The sequence below is a fragment of the Amphibalanus amphitrite genome, unplaced genomic scaffold, assembly GCF_019059575.1.
Source record: "Amphibalanus amphitrite isolate SeventyFive unplaced genomic scaffold, NRLGWU_Aamphi_draft 000551F_arrow, whole genome shotgun sequence".
Classification (NCBI taxonomy): Eukaryota; Metazoa; Arthropoda; class Thecostraca; order Balanomorpha; family Balanidae; genus Amphibalanus; species Amphibalanus amphitrite.
The window spans coordinates 219,147-246,083 of NW_024882045.1; the positions used below are offsets into that span (position 1 = coordinate 219,147).

The 26,937-nt window shown below is 46.9% G+C and overlaps 1 protein-coding gene across 1 annotated transcript; it reads left to right on the forward strand.

Moving 5' to 3' along the window:
• Positions 1-21,564: 21,564 nt before the first annotated feature.
• LOC122393741 lies at positions 21,565-25,723 on the forward strand. The gene is made up of 2 exons (XM_043390023.1): positions 21,565-22,188; positions 22,913-25,723. Exons 1-2 carry the CDS (start codon positions 21,716-21,718, stop codon positions 25,344-25,346), a joined length of 2,907 nt encoding a protein of 968 aa, XP_043245958.1. The 5' UTR covers positions 21,565-21,715; the 3' UTR covers positions 25,347-25,723.
• The last annotated feature ends 1,214 nt before the right edge of the window (positions 25,724-26,937 follow it).

Below are 26,937 nucleotides of genomic sequence, written 5' to 3' on the forward strand. Positions count from 1 at the left end.
CAAGTGCAAAGACACAGGTTTATTACCTCCACTCACAGCTCACTGACGCCCGAATACTCGCTCTCGGCCGGCGTTAAGGCTGACGAACTGAGCCACGAGTTTGTCAGCATCCACAGCATCCACCCGGTGCCGGTGTACGTGGCAGACAGCCACCGAGGTGAGTCGGTCCTGGCGCATCGTCGAACGAATCCAAGTCTTCAGGCGGCGCAGCGCACTGAAACTCCTCTCGGCCGTTGCAGAGCTTGCAGGCAGTGTCAGGAGGAGCTGCAAGAGCTTGTTCACTTCTGGGAACATTGCTCTTGCGGGCTCAGGCACCTCCTGCATGATGTTGACCGCATCCTGAAGAGACTTAGGTCTTCTGTCCCGTTAAAAAAAAACTTGTTCGGTAAAGGATTACTTCTTTTTTTCCGCAGAATGACAGGTAACTGAGAAAAAGCAGCTCGAAAACTTCGATTGACATTCAATTTGAGGAGGGGATAATCCCCCCACCCTCACTCCAGGGGGGACGGTGTCCCCCCCCCCATCCCCCCTGTGGCGACGCCCATGGGTCCCAGTGCCGGGAGCAGTCAGCTGTTCGCTGCTCCCATTGCCATGTCCCCTCGCGCGCCGAGCACGCCAGCCCGCGCGACGGCCGCGCCGAGCGGGCCGCCGGGGCAGGGGACGAGGGTCGGCCGGCATTGTTGTTAGCCGGCTACCGGCGTCTCGGGCGCCCGCCGGGACCCATAGGGGTTGGTCACCATGGCAACCGACGGCGGTTGGGAGGGGGAGACTTGGGCCTTGAAGGCATGCGCGGCGGAGAGCAAATAGTCCTGCAGAACTTGATGATTATCTTGAAAACGACTGCAGATAGACAATTGCCTTCTTCACAGGCTTTGTCTCGAGGTAAGTCAAGCGACGGAAACTTCCCTTTAGCAGGCCAAACGAATGTTCGACAACTGCACGGACAGAGCTGAGTTTCTTGTTGAAGAACCTCTTCTGCGCAGCCGTATGCACACCCTGTCCCAGTTGGTTGTGACGAAATGGAGTGATCAGCCAAGGCTTCAGCTGGAATGCAGAATCACCGACGATGAAGCTACCCGGTGGTGGGAGCGTGCGGTTCCGGAAATGTTGGTCTTCGAGAAGTCTTCCAAGAGGCGAGTTCTTCCACACTCTGGCATCGTGGACAGATCCGGGCCACCCGATGCAAACATCCAAGAACTTCCCGTGAACATCGCAAACAGCCATCAGGTTGATGGAATGGTATCCTTTGCGATTGACATAGGCATGTTCTTGCTCGCTCGGACGTTCAATGGGAATGTGACATCCAGCCACTACGCCAATGATGCCGTGAATGCCACCGCGCTGGTGAAAACAGACCATGACTTCTTGAAGGATGGGCTGAGAGGCAAAATGTACGTAGCGTGTGTGGAGCCTTGACAGGATGGCCACAATGTCGTCAACAAATCGCCATGCGGTGGCTACGGAGATACCAAACAGTACACATACCTTCCGAAAACTTATTATGCTGCCAGCATAGTATAAGAACAAAAGTAGTTTGAACTCCAGCTTCTGCTTCTCAGCTTCCCTGTCCTCCTCAGGAATCTGTTCCGTTAGTGCATCAACAATTCTGGCCACTGTACCGCGCTGCATGCGAAAGTTTTCCTTAAACTGTAGATCAGTCATCGCAGGCACAGTTTCCTCCACGAAGCCATGCACGCTCCGTCTTTCTTCATCCCTCATGTCCCTGCCAGCCCCCTCCAAAGTCTTATGGCAGCATGGGCGTGACTTTTCCCACTAGCCCATAGGGTTGCGTGTTAAAATGCGACTTTTCGCACTCGGTTTTCAAGGTCTCGTAGTGTGGGCATCCACATACAAAGTATGTTAAAGGGAGATAATGAGCTTCCTTTTTTTCTTAAATAAAATTTATTCGACATCCATGCTATTTTTACTGTGGTTTTGTTGAAATTCGGTCATGAGTGGTTTAAGCTAATATTTGTATCTTGCTGTGATCAGTGATTCGCCCGGCCGCCGCGCCGGCTGAGCTTCCCGGCCGACGCGCGGCCGCTGTATTGCGGCACAGCATCTCTCGCTGGAGCGGGGCTGTGCGGCGCGGACTCGTGCAGTGATTGGTCGGCTGCTGACCACGTGATTGTGAAGCGAGGTCGGGTGAGGGCGCGCCGGCGGAGGGCAGTCGGACAATGTCTGTTGTCACGGATGGTGCGTTGGGACCTCGAATGTTATATGCGTTTGCTGGGGACGTCGGCAGTCTCGTCTGAGAGGCTTGCTGTCGGCTTACTCGGCGACGCACATGCATTCGAGGGTCTAAATCTGGGACTGAGTCTGTCCGGCTCGTTCCACATACGCTTTTTGGACCCAACCACCGATAGCACAGCGCCGTGAATATGTTAGCCTTACTAGTCTGAGCGGCCTGTTCGGTGAGCATATTCGCGGAGCTGTTCGTATCATTTGAGCGTGCCTTGCAAGGTCGCTATTTCATACGGCAACGCGCCTATTCAGAGAGGATATTTACGGGTTGGGGAGCCATGAACGAGGCTCTCATTTCATAGAGTAGGCTTATATTGGTGCAGAGTTTGTACTGGGCCGAGTCGGAGCCCTGCCCTGCCATGGTTGTTCATTTTGCTGACGATCAAAAATACATCCGCCTGGTGTATTTATACCTTCTTTAACTTGGATTCGCAACATAGTCCTCCGGGCCGAATCATTTATTCAGTGGAGGACACAGTCCCCATGGCTACCGGACATTTAATTTGTTGAGTCCACTGGGTAAATTGATGGTTTGTTTTGAACATACAGTCCACTTTGTACTTTGATTTAGTTCCCATTTCACTCAAACATGGAGCAGCTACTGGCTGCTAGGTCGCGTCTCCGCACAAAGGCTACTAAAGCGTGCAACGATCTCCGAGCCTACAGGGAGGGAGATCGGAAAGCGTTAGACCCGGACCAACTTGCCCTAAAACTCCACCATGTGGAGAAGATCCAGAGTGAGCTGCAGGGCTTGCACGTCCAGCTGGACAAACAGGGTCAAGCCGATGAGACGAATCATGTTCAGACTCTAGAGGATGAGGCCTTCCTCGGTTCCCGCCTCCTGGCTCGCCTCGAGCGAGCTGAAGAAGCTCAATCCAGAGCCTCTGAGTCACTGAACTGGGCTGGTAGCACCAATTTGAAGGCAGCACTCACCGTGGCGATTCCCACATTCGATGGTGATGTGATGAGATGGCCCGAGTTCTGGGAACTCTTTTCACTTTCTGTGCACGACAACCCTTGCTACGCAAACATTCAGAAATTCGTGGTCCTCAAGTCGCATCTTGCCGGAGTGGCATTGAGGGCCATCCAGGGCATCCCAGTCACGGCTGACGGGTATGTGCAGGCGGTGTCAGCTCTGAAAGCGCGATTTGACCTCGAGAATGTGCGACGGGAGACTCTCTTGAAGGAGCTGATGAACATGTCATCAGTCCGCCACGGTGACTTGAAGGCCATGCGATCCTTCATAGATCACCTGTCTGCGCACACGAGAGCTCTCAGCACTCTGGGTGTCTCCTCAGAGAGCCTATCCAGCCTGCTGCTGCCCATGGTGAAGGGCAATATCCCCGAAGACTGGCGTCTGGAGTGGGCCCGGCGATCGAGTCACCACTTTGATGACTTCCTGGTGTTTTTGAAGGAGGAAATTCGGGTCAGAGAGCTTGCTAGGGTGACATTCAGCTCATCCTCAACACATATGAGACGGAGAACACTACAGTAACCGTCTCAAAGAAGCTTTGGCGATGGTAAGCAATGGGGCATAGCTGCGAGCAGGATCTTCGATCTAAGAACACATCAAGATGAAATTACATGCATTACACCTGCAATAAAAACAAACTCAAGTGATAAGTATCTTCGAAAAATCAGGATGAAAGAACATGTACAGTCACCAGCAGTTGCTACCCATCACCCCCGGACGGCGGGGGAGCAAGCTACCACCGCCCCTGCGAGACTAGCGCCGCCATGCGCCGAGAAGTGGAAACACCACGTGACTGAGGCCACGTGAGGGCAGGGTCACGTGATGGAGGGGCGGAGCATGGTAGCTTTTGCGCCCGACACTAACTGAAATGCGGCGCTGTGATTGGGCGCCTTAGCATGAATGAAGCCCCGGCGCCAGAATCAGCCGTTCGCCTTATATGGAAAGTGAGCCTTTGCGTTTCACTGTTCTGTATTGGTTTGAGAGCCACGGCACCATACGAATTGTGAGCCCCTTTGAACGGGTCACCGCCCGAGGCACTGAGGCGACGGCTGTGCCGGGCAAAGTCTCGCCTGGTGGGAGAGGTGGGCCAGGGAAAGTGCGATCGAGTAGCCACTGGGACGTGGATTGGTATTATCCAACCGCGACAAACTATGTCAGCAGCCTCTTCTCGTGTCATAGACAGTGTCTATGACACGAAAAGCTAGACAGACAACGTGGGCAGTGCCCAATCAAAAGCTACTAAACGATCCAGTTAAGAAGTTGGCGAGGTAGCCAGACCAAGTAAAAAGTTTTTAATTCGAGTTAAGTTTTTAATTTGATTTACAAGTGACATACAAGCCCGCTGTGATGGACCAAAAAAAGGAGCTGAACAGGCCATACAACTTCTAAAAAGCTCAACGGTTTAAAAATTCAAAAATTAAATGTTAAAATTCAGCCTACATGTTTAAACTCTGGTCCGGCGCTGGCAGGAAGCTTATATTGCCACTTACAATTCCACTACGTTGTAATATAACCAAGAGCTCTGAGAGCAGCAACTGAAAGCCCTGTTGAGGAGGGGGGGGGGGGGCGGCGCGAAACGGCTCCCTCTCTCCTTTTCAGTCGATATCTCCTAAAGTATAGCAAATGTCGCCACCAAACTTTCAAGACCCCTCCGGGCATCATTTTTACACCTTGTGACCAAATTTTTCCAGAGCTCTTATGAAAGGTTAGTCACAAATGACGTCAGAGGGATGCCATGTTCTGTCATTTTCGACCCAATAAAAGGTTTAGCGGGAAGAGCTGTCACGCTTACAGTTTTCAAGATAACGAAAAATATTCAAGATCAAAAAGATGTAAAATAAACAGCGCTACCAAACTGCTAACTCTTATTTCCAAACAAAAATTGATTTTGACCATCAAAACAAAACTATAGAAGTATAACACCCCGAAAATACCAACAACTTTCAAAACTAAAACTGAAATATATGTTATAAAACTATCTGCTCTAGATTAAACTCGATAGCTCCATCTCTAGCAAAGTTATGGCAAAAAAAAAACTTCTCAAAATTTATTACGTAAAATTTTCAAATTCAATTTTAGCCGTCACAGAACACACAAAGCAAGGCAAAGGCCACCATTGGATTTCCTGTGATGAGCTGCATCGAATAGATACCCCTTTTATGCAAAATATCAACTTTGAAATTTGACCTTCTTTGACCTGACCTTGACCTGACCTCCACCAGAATGTAATCTAAACTGGCCACAATGGCCGTCTAGCTCACACCATTGAATTTTAAATGTAAAATTGGCCATAAAACATGTATCACACGACGACATAGTTGGGTTCATATTGTGACCCTTAGTGACCTGACCTCTGTGAACTGACCTGGCATCAATGACCTCTTTAGGCAACATATGTATTAGACAACCAACGCTCCATCGATGTTCTTCGATAACATGCCTTTTATTTGATGTGTTAACTGACTGTAACGCATTCCTTAGACTAAATCGGTGAAAAAATGCGACCTTTGACCTGACTTGTGACGTCATGGGTTGCACCTAGGTCAACGAGACCTGGTAATAAGGTAGTTACCTGGTGGGGCTATCGAACGCTCTTCGAATGTTTAAAATCGGTCGGTAACTTTCCGAGATCTCAGGTGGAGGGCGAAACGGCTGCAACACCCGATCAGGTGGTAGGGTCCGCCAATAGCCCAAGAGGGCGCGGAATATTTATTCACTCATACAGTGTCATTTATATTGAGAACACCTTTCTCACGCCATGACATGGTCCTCTCGTAATAGAACGAGATGAGGAGTGTTTTCACGCCTCCCTATGCACGGCTCTAAGTGTCATTACTCATTGAGCTATCAACTGTCAGCGGTTTTCGGACAATGAAGTTCTTAGTTCTTACTGAATCCAATTTTATTTCAAACGATTGTCACTGTGCTAGTTTTCTTCTTATACGTTTTTGAAAAAACGCTGAAGAAGTCTTTGATAGACGAAACCAGTCCGCTTATTCTTTTTCTAATTGTTTTTTGAATATATTCGTAGACTACTGGCTCTTTACTACAAAATTTGAGAATGTTTGGTATTACTTTGGCCCGAACGATGTGCAGCTGAATTTTCCCTCTTGAATGATTATGGACAGCTCGCGCTCAACCTAAACTACCGACAAGCAGAAGAAAATCCGATACAAGCCTACCTCAATCCTCTCACCTTATTCAACCGTTAAAACGTTAAAGGCATTTGTTCAGTCCGAGTCGCTATGTCGACCACCCGCGCCGTGCTGGGGGGGGGGGGGCGTTTTTACGCCCTTCCCCCTCAGGTTTTTCGCGAATATCTCAAGAAACGGCGACGCGACGCGTAGCGTCATTCAAGGTCAGGTCACCAGGTAACGTCAAGTGACCTTACCTCAGAAAAAAATTCGAAAGCTCGTTGTAGCTACACCGACTGAGCGATCACTTTAAAACTTTCAGTGCTTGCTTAGGGTAACAGTATGTATAAAATGGATACCTCGGATTTTTTTATGTCTGTGACCTAAGGTCAGGTCAGTTTTGCGACTGCTCCATTAGGTATAAATCAATGGGAGAAAATTGAAATGCGCCTCTTTTGGACGAATTTCGTTCTACACCCTCTGAAACATCGGTCCATAGGTAAACATGACACACTGAATCGGAAAATTGCACCTGTGACCCCTGTGTGTGCCCCTGAGGTCATTTGAGGACATGTTGGCGAAAAAACGTTAAAAGAGCTATCGAATGCGCTTTTCCGCGGCGCTATAGCTCTATTGGTTCCCGAGTTAGCCGTCGGGTGTTCGAAATCGTTGAAATCAACAAAATTTGACCTTTGATGAACCCTAGTGACCTGACCTTTGCCCTGACCTTAAAATGACCGAGTGTTTTCCTCCTTATTTTTGACGCTCTTTCGATTGTCGCTTACCGCGTGTCGCTACGTGGCCCAGGAGCCGAGTTAGACGGAGGGGCGTAAAAGGCCCCCCCCCCAGCACTCGATGGAAGACGGAGGGGCGTAAAACGCCCCCCCCCCCCAGCACTCGATGGAAAGTTAATGCCACCAACACGGCGGCGCGGGTTAATTGTTATGTTAGCTATAATAGCTCCTGTTGTAAGCTGTGGAGTCGTGGACCTGATCTTGAAGGAACTGGGCCTAACAGCCGTAACATTTTCATAGCAAACGTAAAAAAATGTTTAATAGGTTGTGCAAAAAATAGCATCTTTTATGAAACATTTGCGAAACCTTCAACATCATCCCCAGACCCCATTAGTGCCGAGCTCCCAACGACGACCATAAAAGCGTCCCCATCCCGTCATAGGCGGCGGAACGGGGATGGCACCGGGGCACCGTGCCCCCTTTGATTTTGGCATTTCAACATTAGCCCAATGAGCGTTGCATGGAAATAATAGGACCAAAAGTCGGCAGTGCCCCCCCCCCCCTTAATTGAAGGTGTTCCGCCGCTACTGCATCCCGTCAACGTGGGTTTATCACAAGGATGCTAAGATCCGAAGCTGTAATGATTTATGATGGAAAGCAAATTTGCATTTTACATGTGAAACAAGCTGACACAACTAAATATTTCCTCTCTCGCTCCCTCTCACTGATTTACCCATTGCCCTCTTTCTCATTTTACCCTCTCTGGTTTTCCTTTTCAGTTTTTTTCTCTCTCTTTTCTCTCCTCCCGTCCTTATCCCTTCCCTCCATTCTTTCTTATCTCTCTGTCTCTGTCTCTGTCTCTGTCTCTGTCTCTGTCTCTGTCTCTGTCTCTGTCTCTGTCTCTGTCTCTGTCTCTGTCTCTGTCTCTGTCTCTGTCTCTGTCTCTGTCTCTGTCTCTGTCTCTGTCTCTGTCTCTGTCTCTGTCTCTGTCTCTGTCTCTGTCTCTGTCTCTGTCTCTGTCTCTCTCGCTCTCGCTCTCGCTCTCGCTCTCGCTCTCGCCCTCTCTCTTCGCTCTCCCCCTCTCTTTCTCTCTCTCTCTCTCTCTCTCTCTCTCTCTCTCTCTCTCTCTCTCTCTCTCTCTCTCTCTCTCTCTCTCTCTCTCTCTCTATTCTCTCTCTCTCTTCCTCTCTCTTTCTCTCTCTCCCTCTCTCCTCTCTCTCTTTCTCTCTCTTTCCTCACAATATTCTCGACTGTCACAGCGTTGTAGGACTTGTTTCAAGACAGGTCCAGGCGCTCCGCACTCCGCAGGCCCCAGCCCACACGGCCCAACCGCTCAAACACCCTCCGGCGGATGACCTCTGACCTCGGCGACCTGACCCCAGCCGACCGATCGCGTCCCTCTCCACGCCTCCGTCCCGCTTCCCCCACTACAGCTGCGTAGTAATTGTAGCGTGTGCAAAGGTCACGTGACATTATTTACTTCTGCGGCTTGTTCGGCTGACAAGAGATGGCACTAGTGGTCTGTGGATCAGAGGCGGGGCTAGGTTCTACGACTTCTTGGGGCACACTTTAGGGCAGAAAAGAGGTTTTTTGGCTCCCCATCCCAAAATGCTTCGAATATACAAAAACAAGTTAGATATTCGAAAATCGCAGGACCAAACGGATCGTTTGACGTATCTTGCGCGACTGACAGTTGATCGGTCTTCAAACTACTGAACAAAAACGAGGTGATTAGTAGCAAGTGCTGGTGACTGTACATACCTATTCGAGCACATAAAAAGCATTATCAGAGGAATAATGCATGGTTATTTAAGTGCCCTGTTAATCTTAGGGTAGTTGGTTGTTAAGGGGATTTATAATTTATATGGCCGAGAGATATTACCTTCACAAGGGTTTCCCTTCATGGTCACACATTTTTGTTAACAGAAATGAACACTGGGTGGTGCACACCCTGAAAGTCACAGCTTCACACAAGCTGGTGCCTATGCTGAAAGCTAGGCTTCCTTCCTGTTCAGATTTAGACAGTTGATGGCACCTTTGGTTAGCTTTGTTCGAGGAAGCATTCATTTTGCCAGTGTCGGTAGGGCAGCTTGGCTATATATATAGGAATCTTGAGCCAGCTGCACAACATACATGTAGTACCTAGTGCATGTCTTGTCCTTAAAAAGGGTCAGATACAGGGTGACACAAAAAAAGCGGTCATCACCAAAATTCGAATAACTTCGGAAGTTTTATTCAAATCATCACCAACCTTCGGCCACTTTAGGTCACACCTATGTAGCAGACATCCACCAGGTTTCAAGTCTTCTTGACGAATAGTTTTAGTACAGTGTGTGTTTTACGGACGCTCCACAATGTGCTCCAGGTGAGCGCCCCGGCGCTGCAGGGCGTAGGCACACCTGCATCCGGCGGGCAAAGTTGCCGATAACCCGATAAGAATAACGTTTCAGGGGTAGCACACCCCCTGAGCACTGTCTCCAGAGGCCATTGCACTCTGTAAAGTGCACACTGCACAGCCATCGGGTTATCGACAACTTTGACCGCCGGATGCAAGTGTGCCTACGCCCTGCAGCGCCGTGGCGCTCACCTGGAGCACATTGTGGAGCGTCAGTAAAACACACACTGTACTAAAAGTATTCGTAGTGAAGACTTCAAACTTAGTGGATGTATGCTACATAGGTGTGACCTTAAAGGTAGTGTGCCAGCTTTCTTGGACCGTATGGAGTTAATGGCCCAGATAAGGAGAACCGGATTTTTAGAACTTATCCATACCTTCAAAACTCATGGAAACGTCTTAAATTCTTCAAATTTTGAGTACCCCAGTGCGAAATTCGCCCCGACGGGTTGTCGGTCGTACCCCAACCACATTTCACACCACTATGAACAATAAATGCACACACTGAAATCGCTATTACCGATATGCTCATCCAATCAAGTTTCGATAAACCCGTTCATCATCATGTCCTGCGGTTTCGAACACGCCTGTTAGGTGGCTTCTGATGCTTGTCGAGGTCGGAATTTCCAAATACGCGTGGTGCGTCGGGCCGCGCGCTCTGACTTCGGCCAAGAAAAATGCGTCAGCTGATCATTGTCATTTCTGCCACTTGCGTGTGGTGAAATGGGGTCATAACTTATAAGACGGCTTTTTCATATCAATTATTTTACATAAAATCATATTTCAAACCATAAATAATGTTCGACAGCCAAATAAAAGAAACAATACAATACGGGCTTACAGTTTAAGGCTCGACATTGTGTTGTCTACGATTAGACAGCTGATAACTCATTCCCGTACGTCGTATGGTCGTAACACTATAATGACCTTTGCTTATTGTCACAAGTGCGCCGCATTCGCGATTGTTGCCCGACGCCTGTTTGCAGGTGAGCCCACTACAGTTGTTATACATATCTAAAAGCCGAAAAACTTTTAGGCGAAAAAAGCACTATTCCAGGCCCATTTTTGATTTTTTTTGCGATATTAGGTAAAAACAGAAGCTTCTTATCCTAGGAAAAATAAAATGGGAAATCTTTCAAAGGTGGCACACTACCTTTAAGTGACCGAAGTTTGGTGATGATCTGAATAAAACTTCCGAAGTTATTCGAAATTTGGTGATGACCGTTTTTTTGTGTCACCCTGTATATGGCTAAGAAAGTCAATTTGATGTGTGAGTGAAATAGAATATCGAGAATAGCAACAAGAACAAAGGAAAAGTAAAAATTGACCTAGAAATTATTTTCCATATTTAGTTTCAATCAAATAAATCTCACATTATTTCATTTAAACTTAAATTACCAGGATAATGCATAATTATCACAACATGCCACTTTTTACTTATTATCCACTCTCATGGATACAGGATGCATGTGTTTTGATTTCATTATCACACCAACACAGTTGTATGAGATGCTTACACAAAGTATGATGTAATTTGTTGGTTATTCAGCTGGGACAGTGATATTGTATTGTTAAATTTGTTCAACAAAACACCAGCTTTATTTCTTAGTAATGATAGCTTTCAGAAGACTTCAGTCTTCCTTCGTCAGCCTGTCAGAGCTATAAAAATATATACAAACGACCAACTTAGAAAAGACAATACACAAATGTCGTAAGAGAGCTACCATTGCAAATAGATAAAGCTGGTGTAAGCAATCTTTGCAATGCAATTTATATGCAAAACATGCTCACAGTTAAGTCAAATGTGTCTTCATGTCTCACATTTGATTAAGAACGTTGAAACTTCTTTTTAAACACACTGTTAACCCTCGCATGTGTAGGGGGGGGGGGGTCGGATGGACCCCCCCCCCCCCATGGTTTTTCGCGAATAACTCGCGTAAAAAGCGGCCGATCGCGACGAAACCTTTAGTGACCTCACATTGATCAATTTCACACCTACCCTGAAAATTTCATGACCCTGACCCTAATGACCCTTGACCTGTGACCTCATTGCCGATACCATGTTTGGCCGGAATCGCGATTCCGCGTATGTCGGCTCGCATTAGCCGCGCGTTTGCAAGTTTTTCGTGGTTTCAAACGTTCAAACATGTGATTTGATGTTGCTCCCATGCATTAGGGTGGGTGTCAAGGTCACCTGAAGGTCAGGTCAGGTCATTGACCTTTGGTGACCTCGGTTCACTTTTTCGAGTTTTACATGTTTCTAGGCTAGTTTTTGGAGCTGAATTCGAAGTTAGCAACCATTTGAACATTTACGAAGCAGTTTTGGTGACTTCGTAACATGTTACGAAGCTGTCAGAGGCGGTTGACACGTAATACGAATACCCGTCACGACGCCTACTGGTTGACCTGACCTGACCTGACCCGACCTGGTCTAAATGCTTAAAGATATCATCTGTGATCAAAACTAACACGATATTCGTGATCAGCACCCCGAAAAAAACCTTAGCAGCCACACTTTACGACTTTCTAACAGGTCCCGATTTTCCCGACCTTGGGTCATTGAACTGACCTGGAAGGTCAACCAATGACCTAGGACCTTAAAATTGGGTATCATCGGCTTCCTCTCGTCACGGGCAACACGCTGGTTTTTTTCCGCGAAGCTCTAGCTCGATCAGGGGCCAAACGGCAAGGGGGGGTTCAACCGCCCCCCCCCCCCTACACATTAGAAGCTGGCAAACGCCGCACACATGCGAGTGTTAAGTAGCAGTGAAAGAATGAGAGAGCGAGGCTGCAGCCCACCACCCAAATTCAAGTTCAGCAATTTGCAAATTTGCACACAACTGCCCAGAAATGCATTCGTTCACATAATTCCACGCATAATAAAGAGCGGATTTTTTTGTGCATACGATAGTTATTAAATACAGGGCTGCGGAGTCGATGGATTTTAGGGTGACTCCGACTCAGACTTCAAAAATAGACTCCGACTCCAACTCCGACTCCGGACGGTTCTATGAATACCCATATCATGATATTGAAGCTCATAATGGAGATATTTTTATCTTGCCTGAAACGATCCCATGTGCGTTCCAAAGGTTTGCGTTGCAAATATGCATTAAAATAAAATGCAGATTTAAAAAGCAGGTTCTGGGGCATTTTCCGTCTTCTGCTTCTTTCGCTGAAAACGTTCGTCCAAAAACAGAAAAATGACCTATTTTCGACAAAATCTAATTTCGAGTGCGGTATCGTCAATCAAACAGGTGCAGTGCATGAAGTTGAGCCATGCAGCGTTAACTCTGACTCCGGAGTCGGAGTCGATAAGATTTGGGCGACTCCGACTTCGACTCCGACTCCGGGCAGAACTGTCGACTCCGACCGACTCCAACTCCGACTCCGACTCCGACTCCGCAGCCCCGAATTTAAATAATTAGCCAGCACAATTTGCAAGTCTTTAAATATAGAGAACACCATGGAACCGCGTGAAACCACAGGCTGCCTTGTAATATGAAGCGCAATGCAGACTGGTTTTTGATTCACCTTTTCTGGATCGATTCAATCATTGATTCATTTGATTTTTGTTTGATTCAATCACCGTTTGATTCCTTTAAAAAAAATGGTGAATCGATTCCTTTTGATTCAGAGAATCAAAAAAACAATAAAAGGAATGATTCACGTTTGATTCAGCCAAAATTTTTTTGAATGATTCTTTTTTGATTCAATTAAAAAACAAAATATATAAAATATCAGGGATAGTATTGTATTTGTTGTGTTCTTTTTGTTGTCATGTAATGGCAGTAGTGTTAATATTTGTTGATAATGAACTATGTTCGTTCACTTCATTGTTTTTTAAGTTCATGATCATTAATTTTTTTGATTCAATCAACCCTGATTCCCAATGCGTTTGATTCAATCATGGCTTGTGAATCAAACAATCCTGACGGTGAATCAAACCTTTCTGATTCAACAAATTTTGTTTGATTCAATCCAATCGATTCAATCACAGATGAATCAAACACCAGTCTGGCGCAATGTATTGAAACAAGGGCGCCAGCTGCGCCGCGCTAGAGTGCCTAGAGTGCAGCCATATCCTGGAATATTTTTCGGTATATAGTTGTAGGCTCCCGATTCTAGTTGTTTTTCTAGTTGATATAGTATAATTCTAGTATATACTAGGAAAAACTATGGAGTACCTGACTCTTTAGTGCCCTGAGGAAGATGTTAAGTGCATATTAGCGTCTAGTTGAAGTCCATAGCCCGCTAGCCATCGCCACACCTGGACCCGGAGGTGCCGCGCAATTTCAACAGGGGGCGGGCGTCTGTATAGCACGTGGGCTGTAGACCGCCTGGGAGGGGAGAACGCCTAATTCTTTTGACAACTCTTAAATTGTTGCAATTTATATATGTGCCAAATATCAATCGGCCGGTAAATTTCCGAGATCTTAGGGGGGCCGAAACGGCCCCCCCCCCCTACGGGTGGTAGGGTCCGCCGGTAGCCCTACGGGGCGCGGGTTAAAATTACGAAGGGCTCCTGCGAACCCAATGGAGAGGGCCCCGAGGGGCCCAGTGGCAAGGCCTCAGGCCCTTTTTAACTAATGAAGAGAGCCCAGAGGGCCCTAGCGGCAAGGTCTCAGGCCCGAAAGGCCCCCGCGAACGCAGTGGTGCCCCGAGGGGCCCTTACGTTACTTTTATTGTGCCCCTTACCGTACTTACGACACCGCGATGGGGGCTCTTTTGGGCTCCAGGGGGGGGGCATGGCCCCTACGGCCCCCTTGGCTACGCCCCTGTCGGTTTCATTTCGTTCAGGTCAATTTCTCTTTTGTCAAATAACAATGACCAAATGTTGTTTCTCCTGTTGCATAGTTAGCGACTATGGACGATTTTGACCCCCCCCCCCCCAATTTATGGAAAAGACATGTGGTACTCCTTGCCATGCGCGCTGGAAGGACAAACAAAGACATTTCTGAGTCCTTGAAAATCAGCATAAGAATGGTGCAGAATGTCAGAAGAGCTGGAGGATTCCGGGTTTGACTATGAGGCAACAGCGGAGAGAGAGACTACCTGCGACTGGTAGTCCGGCCTCTGCCATGAGCGGCGCTATCGGGGTTGATCGGGTACAGCCGGTCATCACGCGAGCCGCCAATCGAAGCTCACGGTCCAGCCAGCTGCTCGACATGTCCAGGAGCCAGGAGGCGTGTCGGGTAGTCATGCCATGCGGCCTTGGTCATGCCGATGCCGCATACTCGAGGGCCCCCTCTAATGTAGCCGTTGGCCACCGTCCTGAGCTGCTGTTCCTGCAGTCCCCACGACCGGTTCGTCATGGAGCGCAGGTGGGCGATCTGGGGCCTGGTTTTCCTCCTCACACTCGCGCAGTGCTCGCCGAAGTGAAGTAACCTGTCCAGCGTGATGCCGAGTAACTTCAGGTGGGCCGTGGGGGCTTCACTTCAGCCCCATCGACTTTGAGTTTAAAGTCGACGGCAGGCCCATGTCACTCCACTTTTGATGACATCATATGGGGGCCTCAGGACAATAATGGCGCGGCGCGCCACAATCGCTTCAAAGCTACTTGCCAACAGTTGCCATTTTTGAAAATATTATTTTGAAATAAAGTTCCAAGTAATAAAAATATTGTAATAAAGTTGTTGAATAAATCGATACCATATCTAAAAACTTACTGAAAAATGATTTATTCATAGTAAAAATATAAGCTCGATGCGTTTTTACGTTGCTTTCCTGCAACTGCAGAGGGTTTTTAAATCGTCTATATCTTCAAAACCGGCCATTTCTTAGCATATTGCTGCTCTTTTTTATCGCTAGAAAATTAGTTTGACTTTCCAGTGACATCATTGGTTGAGCGATATGTGTAGAGTGTCACCAACAATCTTCAAATGAAGTTAGTCATTTTTACGGCATATTTACGTCTGGACAACGAGTTGCGTTGGAGAGGCCGGAAATAGTGGCGATTTCAGGACCGCAAGAATGGACCGCCATTGGAATGATTCTTTTTTAAATCGTGCACTGTTTTCGGCCGGAATTTAATAGTTACTACAAAATATTTTGTAATTACGTTTCCACCAAGAATGAATGCCATCAGGGCTAAATTTTTAATACTATTGCATTTTGTCAAGAAGCATATAGTGCTGTTATATTGCAGTTTTAGCGCGTTTGTTACAAAATATGAAGCGAATAAGCGTCAGTGTAATTCATCAACAGTGCCAGCTACTAAGCTATACTAATTGCTCTTGTCCATCCACTAAAATTTATTAAATATTTTGCTTTGTGTATTCCAAAGGAAGAGGGAACTATTTCATTTGTGCCTTCATGTCAGAATTGAAGGTGGATCATTAAATTTTCAACGCAGTTTACAAACAAGCATTTGGTCTTTCTCGTTTATAAGCAGTGGCAAAGAAAAGGTTGATCAATCCTGAAGTTCAGTCATCGTACCTCAACTTGGCAGCAAGATCCCCCAAGGACAGAGGATATATTGTATACATGTCCTGTAAATCAAACCAAACAAGCATTTGGTCTTTCTCGTATATACCTAAGCAGTGGCTAAGAAAAGGTTGATCAATCCTGAAGTTCAGTCATCATACCTCAACTTGGCAGCAAGATCCCCCAAGGACAGAGGATATATTGTAAACCTGTCCTGTTAATCAAAACATTTTTGTGCCTTCAAAGGCTTAAGTTATCTGTGGTGTGTTCGGAGTAAGGCTATATGGCCGTTTTTGTTGTATGTTTATGTGGAGATTGAATATAACTGTGACCCTGTGCTTGTTTGCATACTTACGGTCAAACAGGGAACAGCACATTCACATAACATACTCACCTAGCAGTTAGCACCTAACTCATAGCTGTACCCTGCATGATCTGTACTTGTTCATGTCTCGAGCATTAACAAAGCACTAAAGTAGCTTAGTAATCATTTCCCACATTTTCTGAGCATCTAACATGACATACAGCAGTGCAGAGCAGCTTCAGAGAAGAAACACTTTAAATGCACAGTCTCACACCAGCCACCCAATGAGCCAGTTCCTCAGTTGACTGTTTCCCTGGACACAGCGTGGCAATGTGAGCTTACTTTTGGCAAGTTGGAGGTTAGCAGGTACGATTGAGTTAGGGTGAGTACCTACCTATAACTGGGTGCCACTGCCATGCAGGTCTTGGGTAGGCTGCAAATATGTGTGATGATTGAGGTTAGGTCAGCTGTCAGGTTAGTCAGGTTCAGGTATGCTCATTGCTCAGGTCACATTTTTATGGACATTTGGCAAATTAAAAAACTAACAATCTGATCTTAGGTAAACATACACAACTACTGACTATAGGAAGTAGGAACTGAGCACCTACCTACTTGTGCCTACATCTCATACCATGTCAAAGTGGAGTTCCTTGGTGGAAGATTACCCTCAGTACTGTTTATCCCAGCCCTGTGAAGAAAACTAATACTTCTAAGCTTTGAGTCACTGCTGGCCATCCACAGGAAGAAACGCTGAGACTGAGAGCTTTGTCATTGTATATTGGACCAATAATGACTATCACGAATGACTATGAACACATAATATGATCACATTGTTGCATGGATTGTCACATTGACAATTTTACTACAATCCTTTTTTCAAGAAATACAGTTATGATGATTAACATCAAAATCAACATAAAGTGGATTTAGTGATCCAAGCTTTCTCCTCCAGTAGCAATGGAATGATCGCCTGTTTCATTTGCCAGACACTGAGTACCTGATGCACATTACAATCTGCATAGCATTTAAGCATAGTAAAACTGCCCAAGTCCATTCATTCTAGATTTTAACTTGACAGTTAGCACTAATTTATCTTGCTGTTGTAAGTTATCATTCAATATTCATACCAATACATCAATATGCGCTCATCAGTCAACATTTTCTGGCACGATCCTGCTCAGCGTGCTCTTCAGTATTGCTCCAAGGTCTGCAATATTATAGCTTGTTTTTGGACAATACCTAAGCTCTTTTAATTTTACTTTTTCTTGCTGATATATGAGCCCGATCAACTTGCGTTTATCAACCAAAATTTCATAATTTGTTCAACTTGATATTGATATTGCTCAGTAGTCAGGACCTCTGTCAGCCTCCTGGATACTTCAGATTGTTTTCAGTCAACATGCTTCTTAAATATGATATAAGTCAATCTTAAGGGATTCAAAACATCCAACAAAACGACGTACAAGAGCAAGAAAACCACCAGATAAACTAAAAAATGGCCTTGGAACAGAGCCAAGTGGTGCTCCATTTGTTTGTTTACATTGATTGTAGTGCTGATGTATTTTTAGGACTCTGAACGTCGGCTTATAAAAAAATGAAACGTTTTTACAAAAGTTGTAAGGCAAGTAATATTTATCTGAAAGAACTAAAATATTCAAAAGCCAAACACTATGAAATACATGAATCGGAACGAAAAAGTAACCCAAAAATCCAGCCTAATCACCGGCTCCTAAAACTGCAACACAATCGGCACTTTTCCCCGCAACTCGTTGTCCAGACGTAAATATGCATTTTTACGTTGTAAAGGAATGGAGTACCCCTTTCGAGCATCAGCGGTGACGTCACTCAGGATCTGTCTCTGATTGGTCGGCGGGGGAGTGACTGTACCTTCTATAGATGGCCTTGGTCGACGGTATCTTTACTCCACTGGGAGAGCGCGAGAGCTTGTGCTGTCTGGCGGGCGATCTTCGTTTTCCAGCGGCGTGTTTAGCTCGCTAGGGTGTCCTTTGCCTGCTGCGCTCTGGCCGTTGTTTCAGGCATCGTGCCTCCTGCACTCATTGTCGCCGTATCGTCTGCGTATGCAAAGACATACAGGGTGATCCAAAAAAATTGGAACCCCTAACTTAAAATGTCTATAAGTCAGAAAATTTTCACTTTGTTGATAAATTGCACACGCCATTAGAAAGAACGTTCAATTCTCTATAAAACCAAGTTGATTGTACTTACAATTTATTGCCCTAGACATATGCCTATAAAATTTGTGTCACGAAACTCAGTGAAACGGTTTTGAACATACTATGCGCAAATCAGTGATTGACGGTTTGCTGTTCTGACCATGTCGCTTGTTGGAGGTTCATGAATAAAAATAGCTCATTCACGTGCTATTGTAAGGAAAGAAAAGACTGACGGCCTGCTGGGACCGGTTTCCCAGAGACTGCTGGCCCGCGCAGTCGGAGCTGTCCCCAAGCAATTGCAGGCCTGCGTGACGGCCCCCGGAGCTCGCCGTTGAGCACATGCTGTGATGAACAGCGGAAGCTAGGGCGCGTGTATCTGTTTTACTGTGTGCTTCTGTGTTAACTTTTATGAAATAAAATTGAATTTGGATGTGGTGTTATTCGCAAAAAGACAACAGATAGAGTGCTAACGGATTTCATCGCATTGTTAACATTTGGCGATTTCGTTTCACTCAGTTTTCTGACGTTCATTCCAAAAGCTAATAGTGTGCCAATGCTTTACAATATACATTCACCAATTTGACGTGATTTTATAGAGGATTTATTGCTCTTTCTAATGGTGTTCGCAATTGGTCAATAAAGTGAATACTTTCGGACTTAGAGACATTTTAAGTTAGGGGTTCCAAATTTTTTGGATCACCCTGTATGTCCTGGGGACGTGGCGGAGGTCCTCGATGAGGTCGGCGAACCAGAGGGTGAAGAGGGTGGGGGCCAGAACCGGCCCCTGTGGCAGGCCCGCTCGGAACGGGCGCTCCGAGCTGCGCACTTCATTCACCTCGGCTCTGGTTCGGCGGTCCCTCAGGAAGCCGAACACCCAGGTGGCCATACACCTCGGGAGGTGACGGAGTAGAGCATCCGGTGGTCCACGGTGTCGTAGGCGCGACACCGGCCCATGTCGTCCCCTATCTCCGCGTGTGTCAACTAACACGAATGACGTCACGCATGTGGGCGGAGCTATGGGCGGAGCCTAACGCACGCGGAAGTCCAAGCCGCCATATTTGAATTTATATTTTAATAGAATCTTGCCGATATTTTGGGTGAAGTCAATTTATATGGATAGCTTGGTGACAGTTAAGCTATACGAATAATAATTTATTATGGATGTGCGTATATTCAGCTTGGAATTGCAATTAAAGTTCCGCACCGCATAGATTCGAACTCGGGACCTTTGAGATACTGCGCGGGCACGCTAACCACTACACTACCGCGACCGCGCGGCAGCTGGCGGCAGGGAGGCTGCGGAGACATGGCGGGACATTTTACGCTTTTGTGAAAAAAGCAAAAGATTTAGCGAAAAACACGTAATGGATAACTTGCAGAAAATTGTCTGCTCTTTCAGATAAGATGCTTAGGTTTGATATATCTTGTGCAGACTTCATTCTACAGTGCTTCGAAAATCGCTCATTTACATGGGGATTGAACGGGGCTTCGAGACTTGACTCCAAATGACGTCACGAGCTGACGTCACGAAAAGGTAGACTCGCCGGACGACCCAATATACCCTGGGACGACCCTACCTGGTATATAGGGCCTTGGGCGCGACTGAAATCGAAAGCCAGGAGGGCGAACCTGTCGGCGGTAGTTCCGTGTCTCGGACGTCCCCGTGGCTTCGGCCGGTTCCAGACGTCTTGAACAGTCTGTATCAGCCTGGCAAGGCTCTCCTCTGCGCCTCGGCCTCGTCGAAAGTCAACCTGTTCGGGCGAAACTAGGTGCTTCTTGTCCGCCACGAAGGTCAGTCTTGCAGTGACCATTCTTTCAGCCAGCTTCGCCAGGTGCCTGGTGAGGCTGATAGGGCGGTAGCTGCTCACCGAACCCGGGTTCTTGTCAGCGTTGGGAATAGGGATGATAAATGCCCTTCTCCAGGTCGAGGGGACGAGGGCGGTGCCCGAGGAGCGGTTGATCAGCGACAGGATGACTCCCCGCGCCGCAGGGCCCAGGTGTAGCAGGTGCTCGGCGCACCATTGTCGTCTCGCAGCCACATTTACCCTGTTCACTTGCTCGTTTATTTTTTTCCGCTGATTTTCACAGAAATTCGTGGTGCAGCGTCTCCACCAACCAGCAACACAGGCCTTCGGAGGTAGTCTAACCTGGTGTTTGTTCACGATCTGCACGAAGTTCGCGATCTTCTGTGCGTTCGTCCGGGCTCTTTTTCTGGGTCTCGCTGCTTCCGCTGTGGGAGATGGTGCGCGACAGCGGTCCTCACCGACTTCCTGGCACAATCCACCTTCACGCTGAACCGACCGAGGTGAAGAACAGGAGAGTGGTATGAAGTCCTGTGGCTCGTCGGGAAAGAATCTATAATAGCTGCCCGTACTTCGTACGAATAAGCTACAGCTTCATTAGTTATTTCGACGCTAGCGATTTTGTCACTAGCTATAATGAAGCACTAGCTATTTTGCTCTACTAGCTATATTGACGCTAGCTGTTTTGTCTCTAGCTGATTTGAGGTACTAGCTGTTTTGCATTACTAGCTATTTTGGCGCTAGCTGTTTTGTCACTAGCTGTTTTGAAGCACTAGCTCTTTTGTACTAGCTCAAAAGTCACTAGCTCAATAGTCACTAGCTGTTTTGACGTGGACCCCTCCAGGCCACCGCTGGGTTCCTGTTCCGCGTGGTCTGGATGATCCAAGGCCATCTATAGAAGGTACAGTCACTCCCCCGCCGACCAATCAGAGACAGATCCTGAGTGACGTCACCCCTGATGCTCGCAAGGGGTACTCCATTCCTTTACAACGTAAAAATGACTAACTTCATTTGAAGATTGTTGGTGGCACTCTACACAAATCGCTCAACCGTTGATCTCATTGGAAAGACCAACTAATTTTCTAGCGATAAAAAAGCAGCAATATGCTAAGAAATGGCCGATTTTGAAGATATAGACGATTTAAAAATCCTCTGCAGTTGCAGGAAAGCAACGGAAAAACGCATCGAGCTTATATTTTTACATAGACTACTACATATCTGGACTGGACACGAAATTTCGCCGATTACCATAAGGGTACTGCAGGCGGTGGATGACGGATGTTAATTGCATTTATCACGTGCTGCAATAATGAGTATTTTACTTATAGAATCTCAAACATTCCAAATTTCATCATATTGTTTTCGTTGAGCTTTGTCGGAATTGTAGTTTATACATCTTAATACCAAGTTGGTTTAATGTGGATCATTGTAATATTATTTTTTTGGTGATTTCCCCTTTCTGTACAATCGTTCCGCAACACAATGAATTCATAACTTGTGGTTGTATACAGTATGGAAGCTGTTCAACAATGCCAAGATATTGTGCAGTTGCTAACTGTCGTTCAGGACACAAGCCGACGATATGGGACAGGGAAAACAATAAGCTTACCCCACGATTAAGCGTTTTTCGATTCCCCGGAAATAAAGCAAGCAAGAGGAAATGGGCTGAAGCCATTGGACGGAACGTGGAAAACCTGAACGGGGTCAACTGTGGCATATGCGAAAAGCATTTCCGTCCTCATGATTTTCGTGTGGGTGCTAACAGACGCGGCAAGGATCGGAAACGGCGACTTCTGAAGAAAGATGCTGTGCCGTTTGTGGAACTCGCAACAGGCCGCTCAACACCTCGTCCGACGAAATTTGCAGACCCATCGGCACGACGACTCCGACAGGAACAAGAGGCCGAAAACCGGACACAGGCATTCTTCGCTGACGACCAGATACAGAACCTCGCTGATCTCTGTCAGAAACTAAAAAAGGAGCACCTGCCCGTGGGCTTCAGGTATGTTTATCAATGGAATTGATGTTTTGCATAGGCGTGGGAACGTCACGAAAAGTGGGGGGGGGAGACCCCGGTCAGGGACACTTCGATCTCAGTTTGTGGGAACCCCAACCCCCTAAGAAAAATTTGAGGGCAGTTTTGAACTCCTCGTCTTGCTGAATCGTTTGCTGCCTTTATTTTTGTATTTTGAGCAACATTAAATAATGTAACATGAAAACTTGGCCGCAAAGTGGGGGGGGGGGCCATGGTCCCCTGGCCCCCCTGTTCCTACGCCTATTGTGTTTTGTAATATGTATTTAATTTTTTAGGTATGATAAATGATAATATTATGCCCAACTATGTTGAATAGGTACTTAACGGGAGTGACGGATAGATTACTACGATTTAACCCACCAATTACATATTTGATGTAGGTAACTTAACTGTTTCGTTGCAACGTCTTGAAAAAAATGATACTACTGAAAAATAAGTACCTCCATATGCGGAATAAGGCTTCTGATCATACAACATAAAAGGTACCTACCTTACTGAAATATTCACAAATAGTAATTACCATTCTACAATAATTGATTATATAAAAACAAATATGTTGAAATACAATCGAATACGTAAAACAAAAGAAATATGATTTGCTAAGTGCGCAAAAGATACAACATATTGTGGGCGGTTGCAGTGTCGGCAAATAAGATGCTTGAATATCGTCTTATGAATTTTCTTTTTTCAGGGTGGCCGAAGTCAACGTTGAAGACGTGACAGTGATCAGCATAAGAAAGGAGGAAGTTAGAGAACCGGCTGGCATGCCCGTTATAACCCACAACATCACCATATACGACGACCTTCGCTTCAAGCTGCACTGCCAAGGAACTGATGTTTCGGTCAAGACAGTCTCTGATATCTGCTGCGTGCCTGGAGCGTTTTCATCAGTGTCAGAAGTGCTGAACGTGATTGCACGTCTGAAGAGTGTCACTGTGACAGTTGCTGCTCGTCTGTCGGCAGCCGCGACGCTCCTCGACACAATCGCCGAGTCCAGCGATGGCGATGTCTGCCCAGTAGTCTCCTTCTGCGCTGAACAACTGCGACTAGTCGCGAAGCCGGCGAACAACAGACGGTGCTCTCAGGAGCTTCTGGGGAACGCAGTGATTTGGGAGAGAATGAGTCCCAAATTGTACAGCACACTTCAACAGTCGCCCTTGCTCTGCCTTCCGCACTCAAAAACCCTCCGTCGACTTACATCTGCACTGCAGGTTAGCGCCGGACTCGACAGCACGACAATGGCGTACCTCCGTATGCGAGTTGAAAAGTTGGCGCCACGAGAGCGGCTTATCAATATGGCTATGGATGAAGTCTACTGCGCCCAGACGATGGAGCTGGCCGGCGGGCGGCTGTTTGGCGAGCAAGATGGAGCTATCGCCAAGACTCTGTTCTGTGTCCATGTGAACTCTGTCGCAGGAACATACCAGGACATGATATGCATGCAGCCAGTCCCTCACGTCAAAACATCCGACATCAATGACATATTCAACAAAACGCTGAAGGGGCTGACCGAGCTAGGACTCACTGTGGTGTCGGTAACAACTGACAACCACCGCACGAATCAAGCGTGGCACAGGTCACTCGGCACGGACGGTCACCACCCGGAATACGTGATAAATCCATACTCTGATGATGAGGAGAAGATTTTCACGCTGTACGATACAGTGCACGTGTTTAAGAACCTCTATTATGGTATGATGAGGAACAAATCACTCCGTCTTCCGCCTCTCCCTGGTTCAGAAGACCAGCGCGACCTAGAAGTCAGCTTCGATCACTTGAAGAGGATCCATGAGATGGAGTATGGCAACCCGGCCAAGCTTGCGTACAAGCTTACGGACAGAGTCTTGAATCCATCAGTTCTGGAGCGTGTCAATGTGAAGTTGGCAGCGGCAGTCACGGACCAAACAACGACTGCGGCCCTACGGTACTTCGCTGAACACCGACCTGACTGTGCAGGTTTCGCCGACACTGCAGCTCTCCTTGAATTCATCAGACGGTGGTTTGATGCATGTAACGTTAAGTCGGCGTACGCAGCGCAACGACTGAACGACAAGAGCCGCATCGCACTGCGAGCTGCATGTGACGACAGCGAGAAGTCACTTGGCTTCATCGCGAGCTTTGGTGACTACATGCGTGCCGTTCTCGACAGCGGTGCTCCGATGACAAAGGACACTTGTATGGCGGTGTTTTATACCTCAAGGGGTCTTGTCGCCCTGGCACGGTACCTTCTGTCAACATATCCAGATCGGCTAGAGTACGTTCTCACGGGGAAAATTCAGTCGGATCAGATTGAAGGTCGTTTTGGGCACCTGAGGAAGCTCGCCGGTGGGAACTATTGGGCAAGCGTGCGCCAGTTCTGGGAAAATGAAGCCATCATCCGCACAACAGGGCTGGTTTGGTGGTCGGGCTTCAGCGTGGCCGAAATCGCTTCAAGAATGGACATTCCAAGACAGGAGAAAGGGGAGGAAGACAGCGAGACGGTACGCCATCTGTCAACACTGATCACAGCAAGCGACATCGAAGACGACCTCGATGACACAACCGAGGCTGCGCTCGGCTACATAGCCGGCTACCTCGCGCGCGCAGTCACCAAAGACAACAAGTGCGATTCCTGCGCAGATCTGCTGATCGACAGACGCTCTCCACCACTGGAGGTTCGCTTGGCGGACAACCTGGATCAGACGTCGTTGCTCAGCAATACTTTCATCGGCCTGTTAGATCGAGGGAAGCTGATACGACCCACTTCCACTGCAATCGACATCGCTTCCAGAATCTGCTGTGTTTGGAGGACTCTCGTCAAAGAGCAGAGCAGCAGGCAGCGTCTGTTCGGCAGCAACCTGCCGCGAGCAGTCTTCGTGAATGTGGTGAGTGAAGTCATCACATCGGCCGAGAACGTGACTGTCTCAGACATCAGCTGTGAAGGAGGCCACTGTCTTGCAACTGTAGTATCGCGTATGGCAGGCTCCCTATTCAATTTGTTCGCCAGCAACATGGTCAGGGACGCCAACAGCCGTCTACACGGAAAATGGAAGCGTTCCACAGACCCCGGCGCCAGTACCAGTAAGGAGAGATGCTCTAGGGAAGACCAGAAGCGCCGCAAGTTAAGTGGGAGTAAGAAGACTTAGGACCAGCTCGGCTCCACTGCATCTGCAGGCGCTGACGGACAGCGCTATCTAGTGGCCGATATTTAAGTTACCTTTGTGCACCGGCACAGTATGCCTTCAGGCGCTGACTCACAGTGCCATCTAGTGGCCAGTATGTACGTTACATTTTTGCGCCGGCACAGTATGGCTCAGCGCGACCCGGGTCAAACGTATGTACGCCCGCCGCCAGTTCTCCGTGTTTTGTCCTGTTAGTTTCTGGAGCTGGAAGAGTGACATCGCAGGAGCGTCACAGTTCCAATAGTGTATCATTGTGATCTATTTATGTGATAATTGTGGCTTGCATTCATTGTATTACGATTCATTGTGATGTGCGAATTATCATAAACAAGCAACCACTATCTGCGAGTTTCCTTGTCAACGAAGATGGCAGAAGCGACAAAATGATGACTAATAGCAGACCATCACGTAGCACGCGCAGCACTCTCTCCACTGACCTCTAAGCTGCCAAATGAGCATCAGTAAGCAGGGCGAAGTTCACGCGGTTATAACCATGGGATGGGATCAAATATGCGACCTGTTCATTATAACATATCCATTATGAAAGGCAATCAAATTTAACACATAAAACTCCATTGGTACCCTTATGGTAATCGGCGAAATTTCGTGTCCAGTCCAGATATGTAGTAGTCTATGATTTTTACTATGAATAAATCATTTTTCAGTAAGTTTTCAGATATGGCATCGATTTAATCAACAACTTTATTACAATATTTGAATAACTTGCAACTTAATTTCAAAATAATATTTTCAAAAATGGCAACCGTTGGCAAGTAGCTTTGAAGCGATTGTGGCGCACCGCGCCATTATTGTCCTGAGGCCCCCTTATGATGTCATCAAAAGTGGAGTGACATGGGCCTGAGATGATCGCTGATCAGGCAGGACCGTCGTGTTTAGTATGTTAAGTGATAAAGTAAAAATGTAAAAATGTTAAAAAGTAAAATTGTGTGTTTAGTATGTTAACACGCGAGTTGCTGGGGGGGGGGGGGCGTTAAACGCCCCCACTTTTTTCGCCGGGCTATAGCATAAAAATGGCGTGCGCGCTAAATTTTGGGTACCTGTAGGGATTTGATTTAAGTTTATTGTGACAAAGTTTCAAAATAATCGGTAGAAAAATGTTTGAGATATCGAGGTTTTAGTGACGTCTATGTTTTCTGAGTTTTCGACCAAAAACGGCATATGTTCAAAAAATCATAAAATCACAGAATAGACATACAGATATGCCGTAAACGCCATTAGAATGCCAATACCATGAACAATCAAATGGCTATCTTCGATTACTGATTATCGTTCCGCATTTCCCAAAATCTTGAGCTGAATCTTGACAATTTCTCGTGACTGCTTCACGACCATGATACATTAGTTTCTTAAATTGAGCTTTTTTAGCCAAACACGTACATATATGATAAAATGAATGTCACCATCGTGTTCTACGGCCCAAATTACCCATAAAACATGTGTCATAGGCTGCGAATATTAGTTTTTATTTTCGGGGATATGTGCCTACCCGGTTGACCTGACCTTGACCCTGACCCAGTGGCGCAGCCAGGGGGGG

Coding starts and splice junctions, on each gene's coding strand:
- LOC122393741 (XM_043390023.1), top strand. CDS start 21,716: ATGCCAAGATATTGTGCAGTTGCTAACTGTCGTTCAGGACACAAGCCG. Junction 22,189..22,912: donor CACCTGCCCGTGGGCTTCAG/GTATGTTTATCA, acceptor TTCTTTTTTCAG/GGTGGCCGAAGTCAACGTTG.